At 40.6% G+C, this 19,366-nt stretch overlaps 1 protein-coding gene across 13 annotated transcripts in view; it reads left to right on the top strand.

Moving 5' to 3' along the window:
- Positions 1-19,366, top strand: part of pcdh15b (protocadherin-related 15b) — a 204,671-nt gene that overhangs the window by 65,978 nt on the left and 119,327 nt on the right. For 10 of the 13 annotated variants that reach the window (XM_035406550.1, XM_035406556.1, XM_035406555.1 and 7 more), the window contains 3 exons: positions 2,896-3,017; positions 12,602-12,616; positions 13,341-13,406. In XM_035406550.1, the coding sequence (XP_035262441.1) occupies positions 2,924-3,017; positions 12,602-12,616; positions 13,341-13,406 (175 nt within the window). In that variant the 5' untranslated portion in view covers positions 2,896-2,923. Of the gene's footprint in view, positions 1-1,438; positions 1,582-1,669; positions 1,691-2,895; positions 3,018-12,601; positions 12,617-13,340; positions 13,407-19,366 lie in introns of those variants that run through there. The other 3 variants (XM_035406552.1, XM_035406553.1, XM_035406557.1) reach the window with 3 other exon arrangements.

Here is a 19,366-nt window from a genome sequence, read left to right as displayed (position 1 = left end):
CCTGTCTGCTGACCCCCAGCAGACTGATGGCTGTCCTTTCATTGGCCGTAAATGATTTGTCGATTTGAGGCGTATGGATTACATTACCCAGCTAGCGCACGTTTCACTGGGCGAGGAGAACTTCAACACTGAAGTGTTAATGAGCGGTTTTAAATGTCAGTGTGTGACTCCCTGTCCTCCCATGACAACCATAAGCTGCAGTGGAGGACTTTGGTATGGAAGGCCTTCAAGGTTTGATGTTCCATTTCAGAGCCATACTTTTATTTTACTGACATTGAGTCGACAGTTTCGCATTTAGCAGTTAGCATTTAGTATTTAGCGAGCACTCTTCTACAGAGTGACCTGCAATACAAACACAAGTGCAAAGATAAGGGATGGACGTGCAGTAATTCCTTAGGTTTTAAATTTGATGTGAGCAGTTACGGGTTATGGGTAGCCAGAACAGTCGAGGGCGGGAGGGGGGGGGGGAGTGGAATTGTTTTTAAAGGTTGTAAACCAGCAGCAGGGGGCAGCCATTCTTGCTGAAGTGCGGTGGCCTGATGGTAGAGGTAGAGCCTGAAACAGAACTAGGTGCAGTATATAGTGAGGAACGAGTGGATTGTGCTGAGATGTGGCAAGGGGGTAGAACGTCTTAGGCTTTGCCAGGTTCAGCTTTAGGTGGGACCGGTTCTTGGCAGGTGATAGGCTATAGGCTGTGGAAGGCCTTAATGGGATCGAGGGAAGCACTAATCATCTGCGGTGCGCCCAAATGAAGTGAAAAAATGGGAGAATGGAAAGTGTTGCATTGATGATGACCAGTGATAGTCCCTAGTGCATGATCATTGCCCGTGTTTTGCGATCGCTACACCCCCCTCCCCCCCCCCCCCCCCCCCCACACACTTTCTCTTTGTACATCATTGGGAACTACACCTCCCCCCACCCACCCTAGCTGCAGGGTGGAACGACCAAGGGATTTGGTGTTGAGGTCAGATGTAATCCAGGCAAGGGCCATGCCAAAGATCTCTACTGCAAACGGGGGATACAGCGGCGAGGTCAAGGGGAATGAGAGCTGAGGAAATAAAGGCTGCCTTACAGAAGTGTGGGGGGCCTCACTGGGGTCAAGCATGTAGCTCTGTACACAGCTGCTTTAGTGGAGGTTAGATTCCTGTTTTGGAAGACCCTGGACCTTAGGCAGGCAAAATGCTGCTGAGAAAATGCCAGCATGCAGGCACCCTCACACAATAACTACCTTGAAACATTACTTCCCTCATTTCAGATAGCATATAATGGGTACACTCCCAGGTTGCAATCAGAATGACAATATTTATCTGATGATGGAAATAAGGTTTAAACTTTTTAACATGAAATCTACTTTCTCTCTCCGCCACCCTCTTTCTCTCTTGCTCTCTCTCTCTCTCTCTCTTCTCATACACACACAAACACACACACACACACACAGTCAGAGACCTGATATCTGAAAAGGCGTAGTTATATCTCCCTTTCAGTCATGGGAGTAACATCAAAGCCTACTGCATTTCACATTTCACTGTTCAGTGAAAAAATACTATTTGCTTCAAAGTAAAGTCTCTACATGTAATAGCTGTAGGTCTTCCCTTCTGGTGCTATACAAAAGAGCAGGAGATGGTTAAAAAAAACAGACTGGCCTCTGTTGAGAGAAAAACAATGAAATACTATATTTAATTTTAAACATGTAAGCATTAAATGAATTTGTTCGTATGTTAAAATCATGTACATGAATACAGCTTCAGTGACTTCATGATCAAAGTGCAATTATGTATTTCTTGATTTGCACAAGATATTCTCATCAGTATTATCAGCAGAACCTATGCATCGCCATGTTGCCATGTCTGATTCTTTTGGTATGTGTATCAAACCAAAATTAAATTGGTTGTGCATTATAAATATACTGTGTTATCCATATGGTGTGTTCAGTATGCTAGTGTTGTATGTATGAGTCGACTGCATTCTTTGTCTTACCTTTCTTACCATGATGAAATATCTTTCTTTAATGAGTAGTGGTTACACTAACAGACCGTGGGCATCTGTCTATTGTCTACCTTTAATCCCTCTAAAGAATAAATTATAAGAATGTTGTGTGTGTTGTTGAGAATAAGTGAAAGCCTTTCTTTGAGCCACACATTCCTAATGTACTTTGCAAGATAGCACCCAGTTTTTCCTTGTATGTTACACTGTTAGAAATGCTAAGATACTCCCGGTAATATGACAAAATATCGATCTGCAACCTATAAGCAGGAGCAAATTTGTCCATATTCTGCTGTTGATGGTTTAACAGGTTAAAGGGTAGATTCGCAAAGGGTTACAGTATGTGATTATTGATTTGGAACAGTGGAACTAGTGCAACTAATGTTGCATATGTGTCCATAAATAACCGCAATTTAAGGTTATATGGTCTTCATTTGCATCACATTTTTCAAGAGTGGTTTTGAGTTCTACTTCTAGTGAGTTTCTCATACAAATGTTTTGAACATTTAATATTTGTATCGCTTTTTATTTCTTAATTCATCCAATGAAACCAATCTGGCTCATATGAAGTGACAACTGAAACCCTGATACACTCTGCTGAAGATTCAAAAGATGACAAACATGACACCAATAATTGGATTGAAAATATTGTGCATATCTTACAAAAGATAAGTTTTTCCATTGTAGAAAATTCTGATAATATTGATTGAAGAATAACCTGCACATACAGTTATTCAGGGAATCAGCGATGTAGCCTCATGAAACAGAGGCCACTGAACAAAATCTATTATCCTTGGCCAGTAAATCAAAATGTCATTCTCTCTCTCTCTTGTTTTTTTTTTTATCTCTCTCCCTCTTTCTCTTTCTATCTCTCTCTTACTCTCTCTCTTTTTCACCCTTCCTCTTCTCCAGGTGGGCTTGCAGTAGCGATTGACAGAAAATGCGACTGGGGTCGTGTTTGCTCAAATGGCTGGGGATAGGGATTGGAATCCTTTCTTTAGTTTCCTACAGCTGGTCTCAAGATAATGCAGAAGGTAGGTTGTCTTTAACCATTTGTGGCCCTTGGTAAAAACCCATGTGATGACAAAGATCTCTGTCACAGGAAATTGTCATTGTGACCACTGTGGCGAGGAGCCTGATTTAGACTGCTGTTAGTGATAAAAATGCTTGTAGCTTGGCGGGGGAAGAGAGGTGGAGTATTCCCCTTTGTCTTTAAATTAATTCAGTGGAGTGTGTAATGGCTAATGGTGTTAGGCTGTTAACAGCACCCTCTTGGATGTGTTACTTCAAGTCCAGTCCCCATTGAATGAATGCGAAAGAAATCATTTTTTAACATGTGCAATATTGAAATTTTTTGTAACGTGTTTATAATAACTAAAGCCGAATTGACACACTGTTTTGTCTAAGTAACCAAAGAAAATAACCATAAATAAGACTACTACCCTAGACATAGGTGTTCATGGATATTAACACCGAATCAGTCGGCTTAAAGTTGTCAGTGATTTATGGTATTCTCCCTCAAGAGTTACGCTACTAATCCTTCCTGAGATGACTGGCGACCTTGGTGCCTTCAGCTTACAGCTGTGGAAAACACACAGCTGACGTGCGTAACAGCAAAAGAACACAATGCATAAGCTTGAGCAGAATATACAAGTAGAATGCATCTGTCATGTTGAATCAGGAAGGGCGATCTTGATCAAAATGCTTCTGATGGAAAAAATCTTAACCCTTTTTAAAGGTTAATGTTTTCATTTTGACATTTGTTTTAAAGGCCCATAAAGCCCAAACAGTTTAATGCCGTATTTATGTAAATCATATATCACAGGTTTATTGCCTCCACTGGTGGATCTGCCTCTGTGGTTAATTAGTATTCCTTTAGTTCAACTTTTTTGTTGCCAAACAAGGAGGAATACATTATGAATTGCATATAAAAAGGATTTTTGTGGTAAACCATTACCAAATATATTTATTATTTTAGTTTTGCATTTCATTTTAAATTAGTATTTAGATACTGTGCATTTGGATTTGCATGTGTTCAGAGTACATGCGTGTACTGTACATACTACAGTAGACCGCCAAGGTTAAAAGCAGTGGCACAGCAATGAAAGTATATTTCTCCTTATCATAATGATGTCTATTGATTTCTGTAATGTGGGGAAGGTTCAAAAGCAAACTGTGAAGTCACGTCCACAAGATTTGCACCTCCGTGATCCTCTTTCATTTGTGGGAGTAGCCAAGCATGGAATCCACAATGGTAGCTTCAGCTCATTGGTGAATATTCTATTCACAAGTACGATTTCAATTTGCAGGGAACATTTGACTCGCTGAAGCAGCTGTTACTATCAGTTAGTGAAGTCAAGGGTGCAAATGTCTTTGCATCTGACCCAAGACATAATGAAGTTAAATATGTTCAACGTACTATTGATTTATTGAGGCTGTGCCTTCCGAATCCTTTTAGATACTTATCTTAAAAACAAGGATTAAGATATTTAGGTTGTTTATTGTATTTAACCGCTTAATTTGAACCGTTTAATGAACTTTCTTCCTATTGGATAGTGATCTTGATCTTTTCTTCAAGTTACAAGATACCATAGAGCAATTGAGTTTAAAAATACAAATTTAATTTTATCTGAAAATATCATGTCTTCTAGTAGCAAATACAAGACGTAAAGTAAGTGCTCGTAGATAAATTCTGTCAGAATATTCCTCCCATATTCTGTTGAAAGCAAAATAAAATGTCGATAATATAACCACTGTCTGTAAATAGGTGTAATAAATTTTGTCTCCCAAAGGCAAATGGCCAATTGAATGTGCCATTTATGCTCTTACAGAGACATTACGCAAAGACCATTTCTCTGTGGAACATGGATTCGATACAACTTTGCCCTTTCTTGTCTTAGAAACTATTCCCTTTCATCTCCGCGGCAGCTTTGTTTTAATTCTTGCCCATTTGTTGCAATTACTCGGTTCTTTGTGAGAAAATTCTGATATAAAATGTGAAAAGAAGGGTTGGTCTTTTTTTCTCCTTCCAGAGAAGGCTGGTGTTGTGGGTTTTACAAATACGGAGGACAGGGGGAGAGAGGTGGCATAGCCTGCTGAGACACTGCCTTTTCCCCAGTGTATGTATGCGCGTGTTGGTGTAGTATCAAATCCTCACAATGACAGTGCTGTCTGTGGCTGGCAGCCTCAGGTACTCAGGCACCATTGTGCCACTGAGGGAGTGTTTCACTCGGTTAGTTGCTCCTTTTCTATAATGCAAGCAATGGTGTCTCGTTTGGTCAACTGGGCTTCTACTGCCTTTGCAGACCCCTGTACATTTTGCTGTCTTCACGTGGTCTTGAAGGTGTGAAAAATGTTGGATAGTCATAAAATATATGAAGAGTTATGTAGATATAGACATACCTCAGTACCTTAGTAGCCACTGATAGAATTAGTGTGATAGCACAGTGTATTTCTGAAGTATATATGTATATTTAGTTTTCTTAAAAGTGAACTTCTTTGCTCACAGCACAGAGGTGGATAATAGCTGAAGCTAGTGGTTAGTGTCACCAAGTGATATTCTTAATTCAAGTGCTGTTCTCAGTTCCTTTCCCTCTCCCCATAGTTAAGAAGCTCAGTTAATAATAATTTCCCAAACAGGATTTTGTAATGATACGGTATTTATTTCTTCAGCAGATACCCTTATTCAGGATGACTCACGGTGCTACAGTTCTACAGTACACACTTTCTCATTTATACATCTAGATTTTTATTTTTGGCTAACTGATCAAGGATGTACAGTAAAAATTACATTTATGCATTGATCTCATGGCGAAAAATGTCATAGCTTGCACTTTGAGAACTGTGGCTGTTGATTAATGCATACTGCCACATACCCTCTCAGTAACTTTGAATTAAATTTATAGTGTGAATATGTCAGTTGTTATTATCAACGTAATTATTATCATCATATTGAATGCATAATGTGTTCGTCATAAAGCAATGTAGGCAACACGGAGTCTTTTAAGAAAAGTAATTTAAAATGATAAAATCACAAAGATTGGGTGTCATGTTATGGTTGCTTGCTTTTGCTCCCTTTAACTTTTTGGTTTGCGTGATTGGCAGCACAGCACAGTTCCGTCATCCGAGTTTACTTGAGGTAACGGGGGATTTTCAGTGGATATTTATAATGATCGTGGCAGCAGGTGTAATCAGGATGTCTGAGACCAACAGAGCCAAGTGCTGGTTGCTGCCTTTGATGATTACTCTGAGGCTGATTTTCACCCTCTGAGGCAAATTTTCTCTTTGCTGACAGACAGGCCAGGTCACCCAATCTCATTCTGCTTTGGCTGCTCAGATATGTGCAGAATCCACCATGTCCTTCTCCAACTGCCTCTTTTAAACTTGTGCCCTGTTTACCTTTACCTTACCGTAAACCCATGATCTTCCACTCAGTACGTGGTTTTTAAGAGCAAACTAATAGTTTTGAACTTTCAAACAAGTCTCTTAAAAAAGGCCACAACACTGCATTTATGATTACCGGTGAACACCCCTCTCTGCTTCGATGCTCCATGCACAGCGTGTAGCCTTTCATTGCACAGAAGATATTTTTGACCATGGCTCAGATCACACGCTATGGAATTGTGAGTGTGAAAAGCCCCTTCAGGGAGAGCAGGGAGTGTGATTCATGGAAATTCAATCCAACAAATGGAAAGGCTGGTTTGCGGGTATTCACACCAATTCCCTCCGGGCTCATCCCCCCCATAAGACGCGGTGGAGATCTTTGACCTTGTCTGTGATTTATGTTATTCTTTCCGAAGCCCTGATGATCCACTCATTGTGTCACATATAGGTGAAAGATATCACATCATTCATACCTTCACCATGGCATGATATACTGTATGATGCTTACTGCACTGGGAGCTCACAATTTCGAGATGTGATCAGAAGAAAACTACTAATTATCCACAACAGGACTGATTGGGTTCATGAGTGAAGTATTACATCCATAGGAGGAACGCATGCACTAGATATTTGGAGCATCACAGTGACTTGGTTTGTCAGAGTACATTTGTTAGATAGCACTCATATGCTACGAGTAACAGCCGTCTGCCTTGTTTGAACTTTTCCTGCACGTCAGTCCACTCTTTCATACTTGCAGTATAACCGAATGTGATTGAACGGTTTGTCAAAATGAACGCTGAAGTTTTATGCAAGTAAATTTGATTTTATCAAAAAGAAAGCAAAACCTCTTCTTTGAAAATGAGAATACCTTTGTTCTCTTGTGAAGAAGAAATGGCCTCATCAATAGATGACTTCAGCTCCTTTTGAACTATTCAAAGACAATATATCAAACCAAGCACTTCTCGGCATCAAATCCTTCACTATCAAAATTTAATTTTCAATGCAAGCTACAAAATGCCCAATACATCTGGATTGTTTGTCACAGATTGTACTGTGCATATTCACGCACACACACACGCACACACACTCACGCTTGCCCAGGTAGAAGAACGCAGGTGGAAATCTTCATTGTACCCTTGTTGCCTGGGATTAATAGAGCAAGACGGCATTATACTTTCAGACGTTGAAAGACTACAATTAAGCTGTGCAGTTGGTTTGGGTAATGAAATGTAATCAGCAAGATGTTGTATAGATGTTTACATCCTTGTGTGGGAGTTAATCTGTTTCCTTGCCGAGCTCACAAAGTCATTTCACTCTTGTCCTTGTTGGCTGAAAAAAAAAAAAAAACAGAAATGCAAGCCAATTTATAGAAGGAGAGACTAGACTATAGTGTTTCCTTTAAAATATCTGTAATAGCATGAATATATTATCATGGTAAGATCAAGTCCTGTAAATACCTTGGGGATTATATGGTTAGACAGACAGACAGACAGAATAAATAAATGGCTACAGCAGTGTTTTTGGTGGCGGCAGAATTCCAGTGAGGGGTTGTAGAAATGGAAGAACCAAACGAGAGCTGCGAGAGGTGCTAAGATGCAGGAAGGTGAACTGGGAATTCTGGGGATGAACGCAGTTTTAAAAGAAACCAGAGCCATACATGTGATGTGGAAATCATTTGGGATTTCGCTGACCTCACCGAGGGGGGCGGGGTTACTTTGGACGGAGTTCAGCTGGGGACCTTTGTGTAGATGCTGTAGTTTTGACGTGGCGTGCGGGTAGGTGATGCTCGGGCGATTGCCCTGCAGTGCATCAGGTTGTCGATGCAGTGCATCGGAGGCGGTTTCGCAGTAATCTAAGGCCTTCGTGAGTCAGCCGTAGCAGGTACTGCTATTTTTCACCCAGTTCGGCTGGATATGAAAATGAAAATCAGCGTTTACTTTCAGTGCTCTCCTGGTCCGGCCGAGTAACATCTGTTTCTCCGGCTTTGGCTTTGGGTGTCCCAGCAGGCTTTGTGTATTGATTTCTGAGGTGATTACTCTCAGTGGCATGGCTCCAATCTGGGGATCTCTCTGTCAGGCTATCCCAGGCAGAAGCTTGCTGAGCGATTGTTTCTGGACATCAGACATCCGCGCTGCCGTTCTCTTTTCCTTTTAAGATCCTCTTTATTATCTCGGTCCGTTCTGGTATCAAATCTAGATGACAGCAGAGATGGCAGTGTCCATTTCTCTGTCTTTGTGGTTGAGAGCTAATATGGAGGTTTTGTGACTGTGTAATCATATATTGATAAAATACAAATGATGGTCAGTGTTCTGGGTGACCATCCTTACAGTTAAACAACATGTATGATCTTGAGGGTCATTCTGCTGCCAGGCATGCGTATATGGTCTTATACTGTACCGTTGTTCTGGAGAGAGCTGAAGACAATGTCACATTTAATGCCATATAAACTGCTACGACTAACAAAAAATAGCAATCATTTTCATCATGATTGCTATTTTTTACTTCCTTTCATACTTTTTATTACTTTTTGCTGCAAAATAAGAACATAACGTAACATAACATATTGATGAGAACAGGCTATTCAGCCCAACAATGCTTGCCATTTTCCTAACTAAATCAATGTGTTCATATAACATCTGTCTATAGCTGTCAATTTGAAACTGCTAAAAAGTCTCTGTACTCCTAGCATTCAGTCAATGTGTTACAGTATCAGAGGACCTTGACTTCCCCTTTTTAGTCAAATGTAACACCAAAATGTGTATTCAAAAAGATCATCCACTCCCTACCACCGATATGGTGCGATTTTGAATTGTGGACACACTGGACAGTGAAGGTCACATTTCTCATGGGACGCTGGCCTGGGAGTTGTTTTTGCCCCCCCCCCCACGTCGAGCTTCTTGTGCTCGCCGCAACTTCCTGATGGATCGGCGTCTGCGGTGTGGGGGACTCATCTGCTCGCGCGAGCACCCCTCCCCTCCCCGTGCCCTCAGATTTTCAGCGCTGTCTGAAGCCTGGCAGGTGAGCAGATGGATCGTCTGATGCGTAAACGGATGAGCGGCTTTGAATAATGCGAGCGCGCTAACTTTCGCACCGTGTTTCACAGCCGTTTAGCCGCATGGCGGGTGGCGTGCCGCATCCAGGAATAGTTTTGTTTCCCATCTACGCGCACCTTTCTGCGTGGCACTAATGAGAACAGATTTATAAGTGAAGGGAACATAACATCGCAAACACACACACACACACACACACACACGTGCGCACAGATGAAGTGGGAGAGGGAGAGGGCGAGAGAGAATGAGTCTTTAAATATGCCCCTGCCACGTGTGCCGAGGGGTACTGCTGAAATCTTGTGACACTACATTATTAATGGGCTCTTCACACGGGATGGCATGCTTCATTGTGTCAGCGCAATTATTCTACATCTGTTTATTTGAGAGACGTGCCTGTTCGGTGCATCATTAAGAAACGTTTGACGGCAGAGAATGCAATAGCAGATAAGCAAGCGCACAATCCCGAAGCGCACAGCTCTCCAAGAAGCAACAGAGAGCTATCGTATACAATTATCCCATCATAGGCTATGCCTATGGGGCAGGGGAAGGGGAAGGCTGATGTATGACATGTCCACCTGTTTCTACCTGTTTCTACCGTTGTTCTGTGCTGTATTATTGTTCTGTTTTTGTGTGCTGTATTTCTGATTTCTGTACTTCAGAGTTTTGTCCTTTTGAAAGTTTTCTTTGAATCAATTTGCATTCTGGCACACTCGTGACAAATGCCTAGAATACAGTGAATGATAGAGGAGCTTGGTTGAAGAAAACTGTTTTGATTGATTATACGACTCCTGGGACTCCCAGTGTTTGATTTATTATTTGTGGTCACTCTGTACGTATACATGTCAGTACCCTTAGGAACTTTTCAGAAATTCCAAGAAAGATTTCGGTTTAATGTTGGATGCAATAATAGTGTTTTAGAGTAGTCATGTGTGTCTTAATAATGACCAAGACATATGATTTTTGGCAGTGTTGGAAACATTAATATAACCCTAACCCTACCCCTACCCCCCACCCCACCTGCAATGTAATTACAGTTTCTCTGTTTCACCATTAGGTGATGCTAACAATGGGAACCATCTGAGTAGTCTTGACACAGAAAAGACCTATTTTGCTCCAGAAAATACCTTTTTTTATTTTGTTTTTTACATTTCATTCATAATGTCGTGTAGAGGGAAGAGCATGCCGTACCCACATGCATATTTGATAGTCAGGGTATCTGTTTGTCCCCACACAGCAACTGTTGCTAAGGAGACACTGCAGAAAGGACAAAACACAATCTGCTGGAAACCCAGGCAGTTGGAGGTTTTGGGTGTCGGTGTGCCTGGTGTCATGTAACGTGACACCACTGTCCGTAATTACTCATTCATGGACGGCAGATTGCAGAGGGGCTGTTGTGGATAATCAATGCAAATTCATTCGTCGTTAGGTATCTTGTTTATTCACACGCCAGACACAACATATTGATGTTGTAATCCACCCTAAACTGCTGGGAGCCGAGTTAGACGAACTTGGCTTGCGTCCGGTTTTGGAAATAAAACGGGTTCGGGAGCGGGAGACCGCCGCTTCCGCGATCCAGAGAACGGTTCTCGCGGAGAAACTTTGCCGCAGATGTACCCGAGCGCGGCAGCCGCGCTCTTGTGGATGGCTGCGGTGCACGAAAATGCATATTCTTGTTTTAATTTCAGATGGCGTCGCGCTGAGAGAGCAAGTTCATTTTCTCTCCCCCGATCTATGCCGCTGCGCGAGTCGTACAGTCGTAGCGATGGTTTTTGCATGATTTATACTGAGCCGTCTTTCCTTCGATAAGCACCCATTCATTTTCTGTAAAGGTTTTTATGTCTAAAGTGCTGAAGTTGGATCAGTGGAGTGAAAAGGACTGTTCTCTGGTAATGAATGGTCCTCTCTCTATGGACTTTGGTGCCTCAGCCTTCCTGCTTGCCAGGAGATGGGTTAAAACAGTGACTATTCTGCAAAATCCCACCCACAAGAACCCCACCAACCGCAATACATTTTGCTTAACTGCATTAGTTGCTTGGCTGGGAATTAAAGTACTTCAGAGGTTAAAACGCAACGTAAAACCCCCTCAGTTTCACTCGGGCTGAAAATCAATAATTTCTGTGATTCATATCCAAGAGTAAATTTTGAGTTCAGCAGAACCTGACTTATCTAGACTATTAATTTGATTCCGCGCTGAGTGCTGGGCTTCATTTTCCTCTGTGCAGACAACAAACCATTGTTTTACTGATGTATTGAGTTTGAGAGCTCTTTTCACTGGTGTTGCTATTCGGTCCCTGGCTGCAAATAAAACCGTTACGTGCATCACTTCAGTGGAGTATTTATCTCATGTGCATAAAGGCTGCCACACACAGCCAGACTGAATGTTGGTTGAATTAGGCTAATCTGCTCCACGATTTCTCCACACAATGTGGAGATTGAACGGAACCAAGCACGGCTCAATTTAATTCACCTGGCCCCTGTACTTCTTAAAAACAATCCTGTAACGTACTTTTCCACGTTTCCATGAATGTAAAATTCACTTAGTAGTCACATGACTAAACCCTACTTGCCCATTGGTACCTGCAAAATATTTAATTAAAAAAAATGAACACTCTTCAAAATCCAAATATGATCAAAACCAATGGAATGCCACCTGATGTCTCTTAAGATGTTGGTTTTAAGGGTACTACTCTTAACACTGATGGTAGCACGTAACATCAACAGAGTCTGTAGTTCGGTTTAAGTTTAACTTTTGTTACTTTGGTAATACTATACTTAAGGTGTACATACTGTATGTGACAGTGAATTGCATATCCAATATTACAGTGTCCTTTTCTAATAGGAACAGCAGTTAGCATTTATAGCAGTATAAGCATTTGGGTAATACTGTATCTAAATCTCTATCTAGGGAGCTTTCACTGCCATACAATTATTTATGCCATTGTTTAAGTATCATATAAATATTAATTTGTTGGAAATGCAATGGAACTTGTACTTGTACCCTCTTAAGCAAGCAAATGTGTTTTTCTTTTCTTACTCTAAAACAATTTTGCATTTCTCTGTGGCTAAATTTTTTCTTTTCTTTTTTTTTTAACCTAAACTTTGGCGGGTAAAACTATTTCATGCTTTTCTTTTCTTTCATCACTCTGTTCTCCACTCTGATGATGACACTAATTCTTGACAAGCAGACTGGCATTATGAGGGTAAGACCATAAATATTTTCCTTTCCAGCACCTTCTTGTCATGTGATCTGGCCCCAGCGTTCCACAACCCCTGCTGCCCGCCTCTGTCTGTCCCTGTTCCCAGGCACCTTGTCATCGTGTGTGGCAGCTACAGTTGCTACTATCTGTGCATTGCTTTAGTTGTCTCCATGGTGCTCATGTATAAAGCCTTGCATTTGATGGTCACATGGTGGTCCATGTACTGTGTCTGGTAGTGTTGCTTGAAATACGTTGAATATGGAGTGGAGTAAAGCAGTTAAAGCAGTGTACTGTGTATAGGCTTAGCCCAGGGCCTGGGGGTACACTGTGTACATTGGCTGTTGTTCCATCTGCTTTTTAATTAATGCATTTTTTATTGACTTGAATAGTCATAGTCCCAATCCCATTAATTGCTAAGCTAATTAATGTTAGTCAATTAGGAGGATTACTAATCTGCTTTACGATATTGCTGAAAAGGGCACAATTGTAATAGAAAAACCATGACTTGTGTCAACAATGTACTTCAGTCTCCAAGGGCCCACAGCAAGTAATTGTAATTTTATGTGAAATCAGCAACTGTAATCAACCTTGTTAATGAAGAGCATGAGTGGAACAAAAGCCAGCATGAGCAGTGTACCGCTGTGTCACTAGTTGAGGTAGAGTGTATGCCTTTGTTTCAGATGCATTGAAATGTTCTCAGTTTTCCTTTTTGTCCTTGGTATTTCAGAGTGCAAGCTTTCCAGGACTGGCCCACCTGCCACCATTGTAGCGATTGATGAGGAAAGTCCAAATGGTATGTATTGGATTTCCAGCGCTTCAAATAGACCTAACTTCAAATATTAAGTGTAACTGCAGTATTAGTTACATTAACCCCTTAACTGCTGGTGGCATTTTAAGTCAAGGGGCAAGCTTTCTGAAGTGGTTTGTTTGGGTACATATGTAAATCTTGTAGCGTTTTGATGCTGACTTTGTTTTCTTGTTATGATTCAGTTTGGCCCACTTCAAAGTTGTGCATGTATTACATTAATTGTATATAAAGATAAATACACAAATAGGCACTCAAACAGAAACAATCATTCCTGATTAAACCTGTCCAGGCATTGTTGTGTCAATCTTTTGGCAGTAAATCATGGGGAACCAGTTCTCCACAGTACTTACTGTAGCCTGCTGGCTACTGTAAGAATTATGGATTACTTTAATCGGCAGTCCAACATACTGTGGCTCCTACCTTTATATAATACTTTAAGAATTGAAAATAAAAATTTGTAATATCTGTCGCAAAGGGGAAAACACACAAGACAGAGATTTAGCTTCTGCTGTTTCATGGATTGTTGGTTATCTTATTATCTTACATATTTTTTTCCTTCACCGACTGGCCGCAAGCAACCATTTCTTGAGCGCGTCGAGCTTTTGCCGCATATAAGATGTGGGCCACACCCCAAAGTGCTAATTAAGCTGCAGGTTGAGAGTCGGCAGTGCGGACTGCGCTCAGTGATAGAAGGCGTTCGGCGATTAACGAATCACTCAAGCTCAAAAAAGAGCTTGCTGTTTTGATGTAATGAAAGTGAGAAATAGCAGCTCACTAATGTTCTTTTGGTGGGCTCTCACGGACCGTTCTCATCACTCAGTGAAATCCTAATTGAATGCCTAATTGTATTTCTCAGATTGCAGCGAAAGGTATTAGAGTCTGCAGGCGCTTAAAATCTACTCGCCGGGGACGTGGAATTCGCAACTTGAACACTAATGAGAAGACTTTGTGTTGTTGTACTTGCATATTGCTACCCTCGCCTGATCTCCCCCAGCTCTTCAGCCTGGGTGGAGCTGGTAATCTAACAGATGGTGTTCAGCATGGGTTCACAGCAAGGTGCCCTATTACGAAATAGACTGTTTCCCTCCGTTGCTACGAAAGGAGAATTCCAAGGTGCCACTGTATGATAGCATTTGTGCATTAGCGATTCCTTTACAGGTGTGAGGAGGGATCTGTTGCCGTATCTGTTTCAATAGGTAATATTCCCACTGCAGTGTTCACTTGTATCGCTACGCCCTGCTTGTCTTGGTTTGGAAGTGAGTTGTGACAACAGCATTTGTAATGGAACATTAGCTGTGATGTGGCCCCCGCAGGTGGTTGCCTGGCAGGTTAAAGCAGTTTAATGAGTTACTGTTTAAAGAGAAGTATTTCTTCTGGGCTCAGAAATTGGACTTTGTTTTTCTGCAAGCCGCTTAATATTTCCACCACATAGGCTATATGCATAAATAGTGCAGATGCAGGGGAAACGTGGTATGAAGTGTGTGGTTTCTTTATTCATAAAATAAATCATCTTTTCTTTATCAACTAATGAAAAAAAACAGCTGTTTTGCCAAGGGTTACCAATTTATGAATATTAAAGGAACATAAGGTCCAGTGTGGCTGCTTTTTAGTTTAGTCAGAACTTATCCATTCGTTGTTTATCCATAAATTTGTTTTTTAAAAGTAAAACTTCCCAAAATCCAAAATTTAGTTTGTAGCTTATAGTCGGGGTGGTCCTGAATCCAAATACCACATTCGGCAACACTCGAATAATGCATTCTCTAGGAATGTTTTCTCCTCCTGATTTGGCCAATATTATTCGGATTCAGATCTTTTTATCTTTTTTTGTCACCTCTTTGATGGGAAGTCAGCCAGATTTCTGAAGTAGGGATGAATAATTGTGGACACTGTAGTTATTGAAATGATGGCTCAGAACTTCGTGGAGGTACTTGTTGGTACCACTGACATATTTTCGGGTTCTCAATGAATCTATTTTGATTTATAAAAACATTTAGCCTATGTTTGAAACTTGATTTGACAGTTTGTTTACCTCAGTGTTATATAAACCTGTCATGGCCATATAACTCATAAGCTTTGCAAAGCAAATTACCTGTTGTTAAGATGGATTATTATTGATGCCATTGTAAAACCATGACTTCAGTGCTTTCTCTCAACAATAGCAGTGGCAGTGATTGTAATGGTAAAAATGGCATTTTATACACACATATATATATATATATATATATATATATATATATATATCACTTTTTGAAAATTATGACAGGTCCAATATGCATATCACACATTTATTGAATGTAATAACTTCAGGGAGGGAAAACACACACAGCCTCCTGGCACAAATTCAGTCAAGTAGTTAGAACTTAATAGTTTGCAGTTGTAATACATGTGTTTCATTACTAACTGAATAGCTCAGTACTTATCTGAACATTAATCTACTCATTGTAGGTTGTGTTGATCTGGCCATATATAAATTAATATGCGCAATCTAACTTCCATAATAAAAAGTGAGTGAGCACATACATTGCAGTCCTCATGCTGACTTTATAGTACAGTATATACTGTCTCTCACTTGCTTTTGTGAGAGATACATTATACTTGCATTTGTCTACTTTCAGGCCCTCTCTTTTGTAAAATGTTTATTCTGAAAATGAATGCTAAAGAAAGCATGGCACGGGCCTTTTTTGTGTGAACATTCAGATAAGGATGCAATTAACATTTGTTCTTAATTTGACTTGTTAATTTTCATGTTTATTTTCATTGAAAACAATTTAGTGAATCCAGGGGTCACCCAACTTGACTCACCAAACTGCCCTAAAAGAAATGAAACTCAGATTTAAGGATAAATGGTGACTGAATTCAGGCCTAATTGTATGTTTGATCACTTTGATCAAGGGTGTAATCTCTGGGGGATACAGGGGTGGTTTCAATAACCATACATGGGCAGGCCTTAGAAAACTTTCCAGCTACATTTGGTTGAAAAGTGAAAGTTTTCTAGCTGACTAGGACATAGCCAGGCTGTATCAGGGTAATGCTTGAGCTAAATTGGAGCTAACTTGAGCTAACCTAAATTGTTCTGTCTACATCTCTCAACTGAGATTTCCACCTCTCTAGACGTCTAGATTCTGTCTAGATTTGGGTTGGGTTCACTGGGTAGTGGAGAAACCAAAAATCTTTCCCCACTACATTCTAAAACCTGGTTGCGCCTACACAAGCTTTGTTTATGAAGGGATAGAGGAGGGTTACAATGAATAGTGATACATCTTTGAATGTGTTCAATTCATCTTTTGATGTGTTGAATGAGAATATGGGGGAAAACAGTATTTACGGCATGTAAAATAACAGCATATCTGAATAAAAACAGAATTCTTTGAAAGTAAGCAGTTTCCAGTGGTGGTTCTACCCCCCCCCCCCCCCTTTTTTTACTTTATTCCGCAAAACTTTACTATATGTACAGTTTTGCACTTGCAGGCATTAACAATGCACTCCCAGTAGCAGGAAGTAGTGGGCCATGGTTGGACTTATGAGCAATCTTAGCATATAAGCTAGGGAATATACTGGGCACTGAGAGAGGAGTGGTAGTTCTAACAACTATTAAAAGTAATGCATATTTATGTATTCTTTTTTGGCTGGGGATATATAGGCCCAGATCTATGAGTTTTGGGGCTTTTTTGCCTTAAAACTCAGTAGAAAGAGCCAGTTAATAACCTTTTTGAAGAAAAAAAATTTCTTTTTAAAATTCTTTCAGGGGGGCATGCCTCTGGACCCCCAACAGGGATGCTCACCTCAACCCCTCCAATGTCCAACCCAAATTTACACCCTCAGCTGTGATTGTTTCACCACAGCAGCAATTCTGCTTCTAAAAATGCAGATGCAGTCAGTTTTATGATCCTTCATGTCTTTCTCTTTCTGAGAATATGTTTGTTTTGGGTGAAATTATGTTTGAAATATTTTTGCATAAATCAATTAGCAATGTTAAAAAAGCATTTCATTTTATCAGTGCTGCTTAGAGGGTTGTTTTGAGAGGGCCTGCGGCAGTTCTTAACTAAACAGTTCCTCTTGCAGAGAAAGTAATCAGACCACTAATTCTGCACTCTTCATACTAGTACTTGCATGGCCAGGATGGGACTGGCTGGCTGGTGGGAGTGCATATAAAAATTCTAATTTTGCGCACATGGAAGGTTACTTGCAACAGAAGCCGGCATTTATATAATGGACTGAAATGAATTAAATTATTTTGTCTCGTAGTCACAATGAAAGGGCAATTACCTACATCATTTATCTCCAAACTGGGGCATGAGTTTCCGAAGTCTCACTTGAGAGTGTCTCTGCGTGACAGTTTAGTAATTCAGTTTTTAATGTTTTATCCATTCGCATTATAGTTCTGTTGTGGCGTTCAGTTCAGCAGGGTGGATTTCTGAATAAATGAGTGATTTAATTTCATTGTAGAAAAGTAAGCTTAAGCAAGTTTTGTAGGGAGCTGTGCAGGGCAGTGGATGTTTTCCTAAGCTTTTACTCTGGTTAAGAAGGGAAGAAGGTGGGGGAAGCAGAAATTGCTGAGATTGCTGGGAGAGACACATGGATGTGAGATCTTTGGAAAAGTAATATCTTTGCTTACCGGCAGTGGATAGCCTGGAATGGCCCTGGAAATCTTGCTGGGGCAATTTAGGCTAAATCTCCCATAAGTAGTCGTGTTACCATGAGTATGCCTTGATTATACATTTACGACTGTACGAACCCCCCTTTTGTAGCATCATTTAAACACTGGATAGAGATCGATCTGGATAGGAGTGCACATTAATGTTACGTAGATATTTGCACAGAATTAGTGTTCTGTTCTCTTGATTGTGAAAAGAGGATAGGGAAATAGCAAAGAGATTTTGAAGAAGAAAGCTAGCCTTATAGCATTTTGGTTTGTGAGAAAGACTTTCTGGGTTGGCTCTTTTGTGTGAGCAGGAAGCTATCCTTGTCCAACTGTGAGATACTGGGAAATGAAGGCTTCTTTCCCCTCAAACTTGTTCATCACCTAGCAGACAGTTGCTTGATTTTATTTCCTGTTTGTTTGTCTGGTGATAAGCTTACTTAATAGCTGTCCTGACTTTCTCACTATCTCCACAGTGGGGGAAAAATGTTTTTATTTTATTGCTTACAAAGAACAGCAAGGACTCCCATATACATAGTAAACTAGCATTTAAACTGCATGAATTGATTTCACCTCAGTTTAACTTTTTGTTTATCATTACTTGTGCCGCTGGTTTCTCTTTGCAAAGGAAAGAAACTTGGCCTCTTTCTGATTCGCTTGATCCCTGACCGGTGTGTTGTATAGCGCAAGCTGAAATGGAGTTCAGGTTTCATTCTCCCTGCTCCATTGAGTTGCCATGCAAAGAGAGACCAAGGGCTCTAATTTATGTAGACAGGAGAATATGCTGCAGTCTACTTGCTATGAGTGACCTTTTCTCCATGAAAACTTAAGCCCAGTCAGTTTGAACTGATCAGTTTGACTTTCACCAAGTTATGAGTGCACAATAGCTGTAAGGCCTCTTCTATGAGAGGAGTTGCTAATGTATACCTCACTGTCTGGTATTTTTCCCTACCACGGTGGCCAATAATGTGTTGCCTGTGGGGACGTCGGTCCACAGTCAGCTCCAACACAGTCGGCTCTATGTTGTGGGCTAATAATAGTGCTGTAATACACCGTCGTTTAGAATATTGTGTTTTTGGGGCATTTGTGATAGGAAAAAAGGAAAATGAAACATTTTTTAAAGAATAAGCTATTGCTCTGTGCAGTTTTGATGATATTAGGCCTAAATGTAACATTGCTATTTATTTATCTAACAATATCTATATGTGTGTGCGTGCGTGCATGTGTGTGTGTGTGTGTGAACTAGCAAGCTGTCTATAGATCTATAGCTAAATAAACACACATGCTGACTCACATACACACAATG

The sequence above is a fragment of the Anguilla anguilla genome, chromosome 2, assembly GCF_013347855.1.
Source record: "Anguilla anguilla isolate fAngAng1 chromosome 2, fAngAng1.pri, whole genome shotgun sequence".
In the NCBI taxonomy this organism is placed as follows: Eukaryota; Metazoa; Chordata; class Actinopteri; order Anguilliformes; family Anguillidae; genus Anguilla; species Anguilla anguilla.
This window is presented reverse-complemented; position numbering and strand designations above follow the sequence as displayed.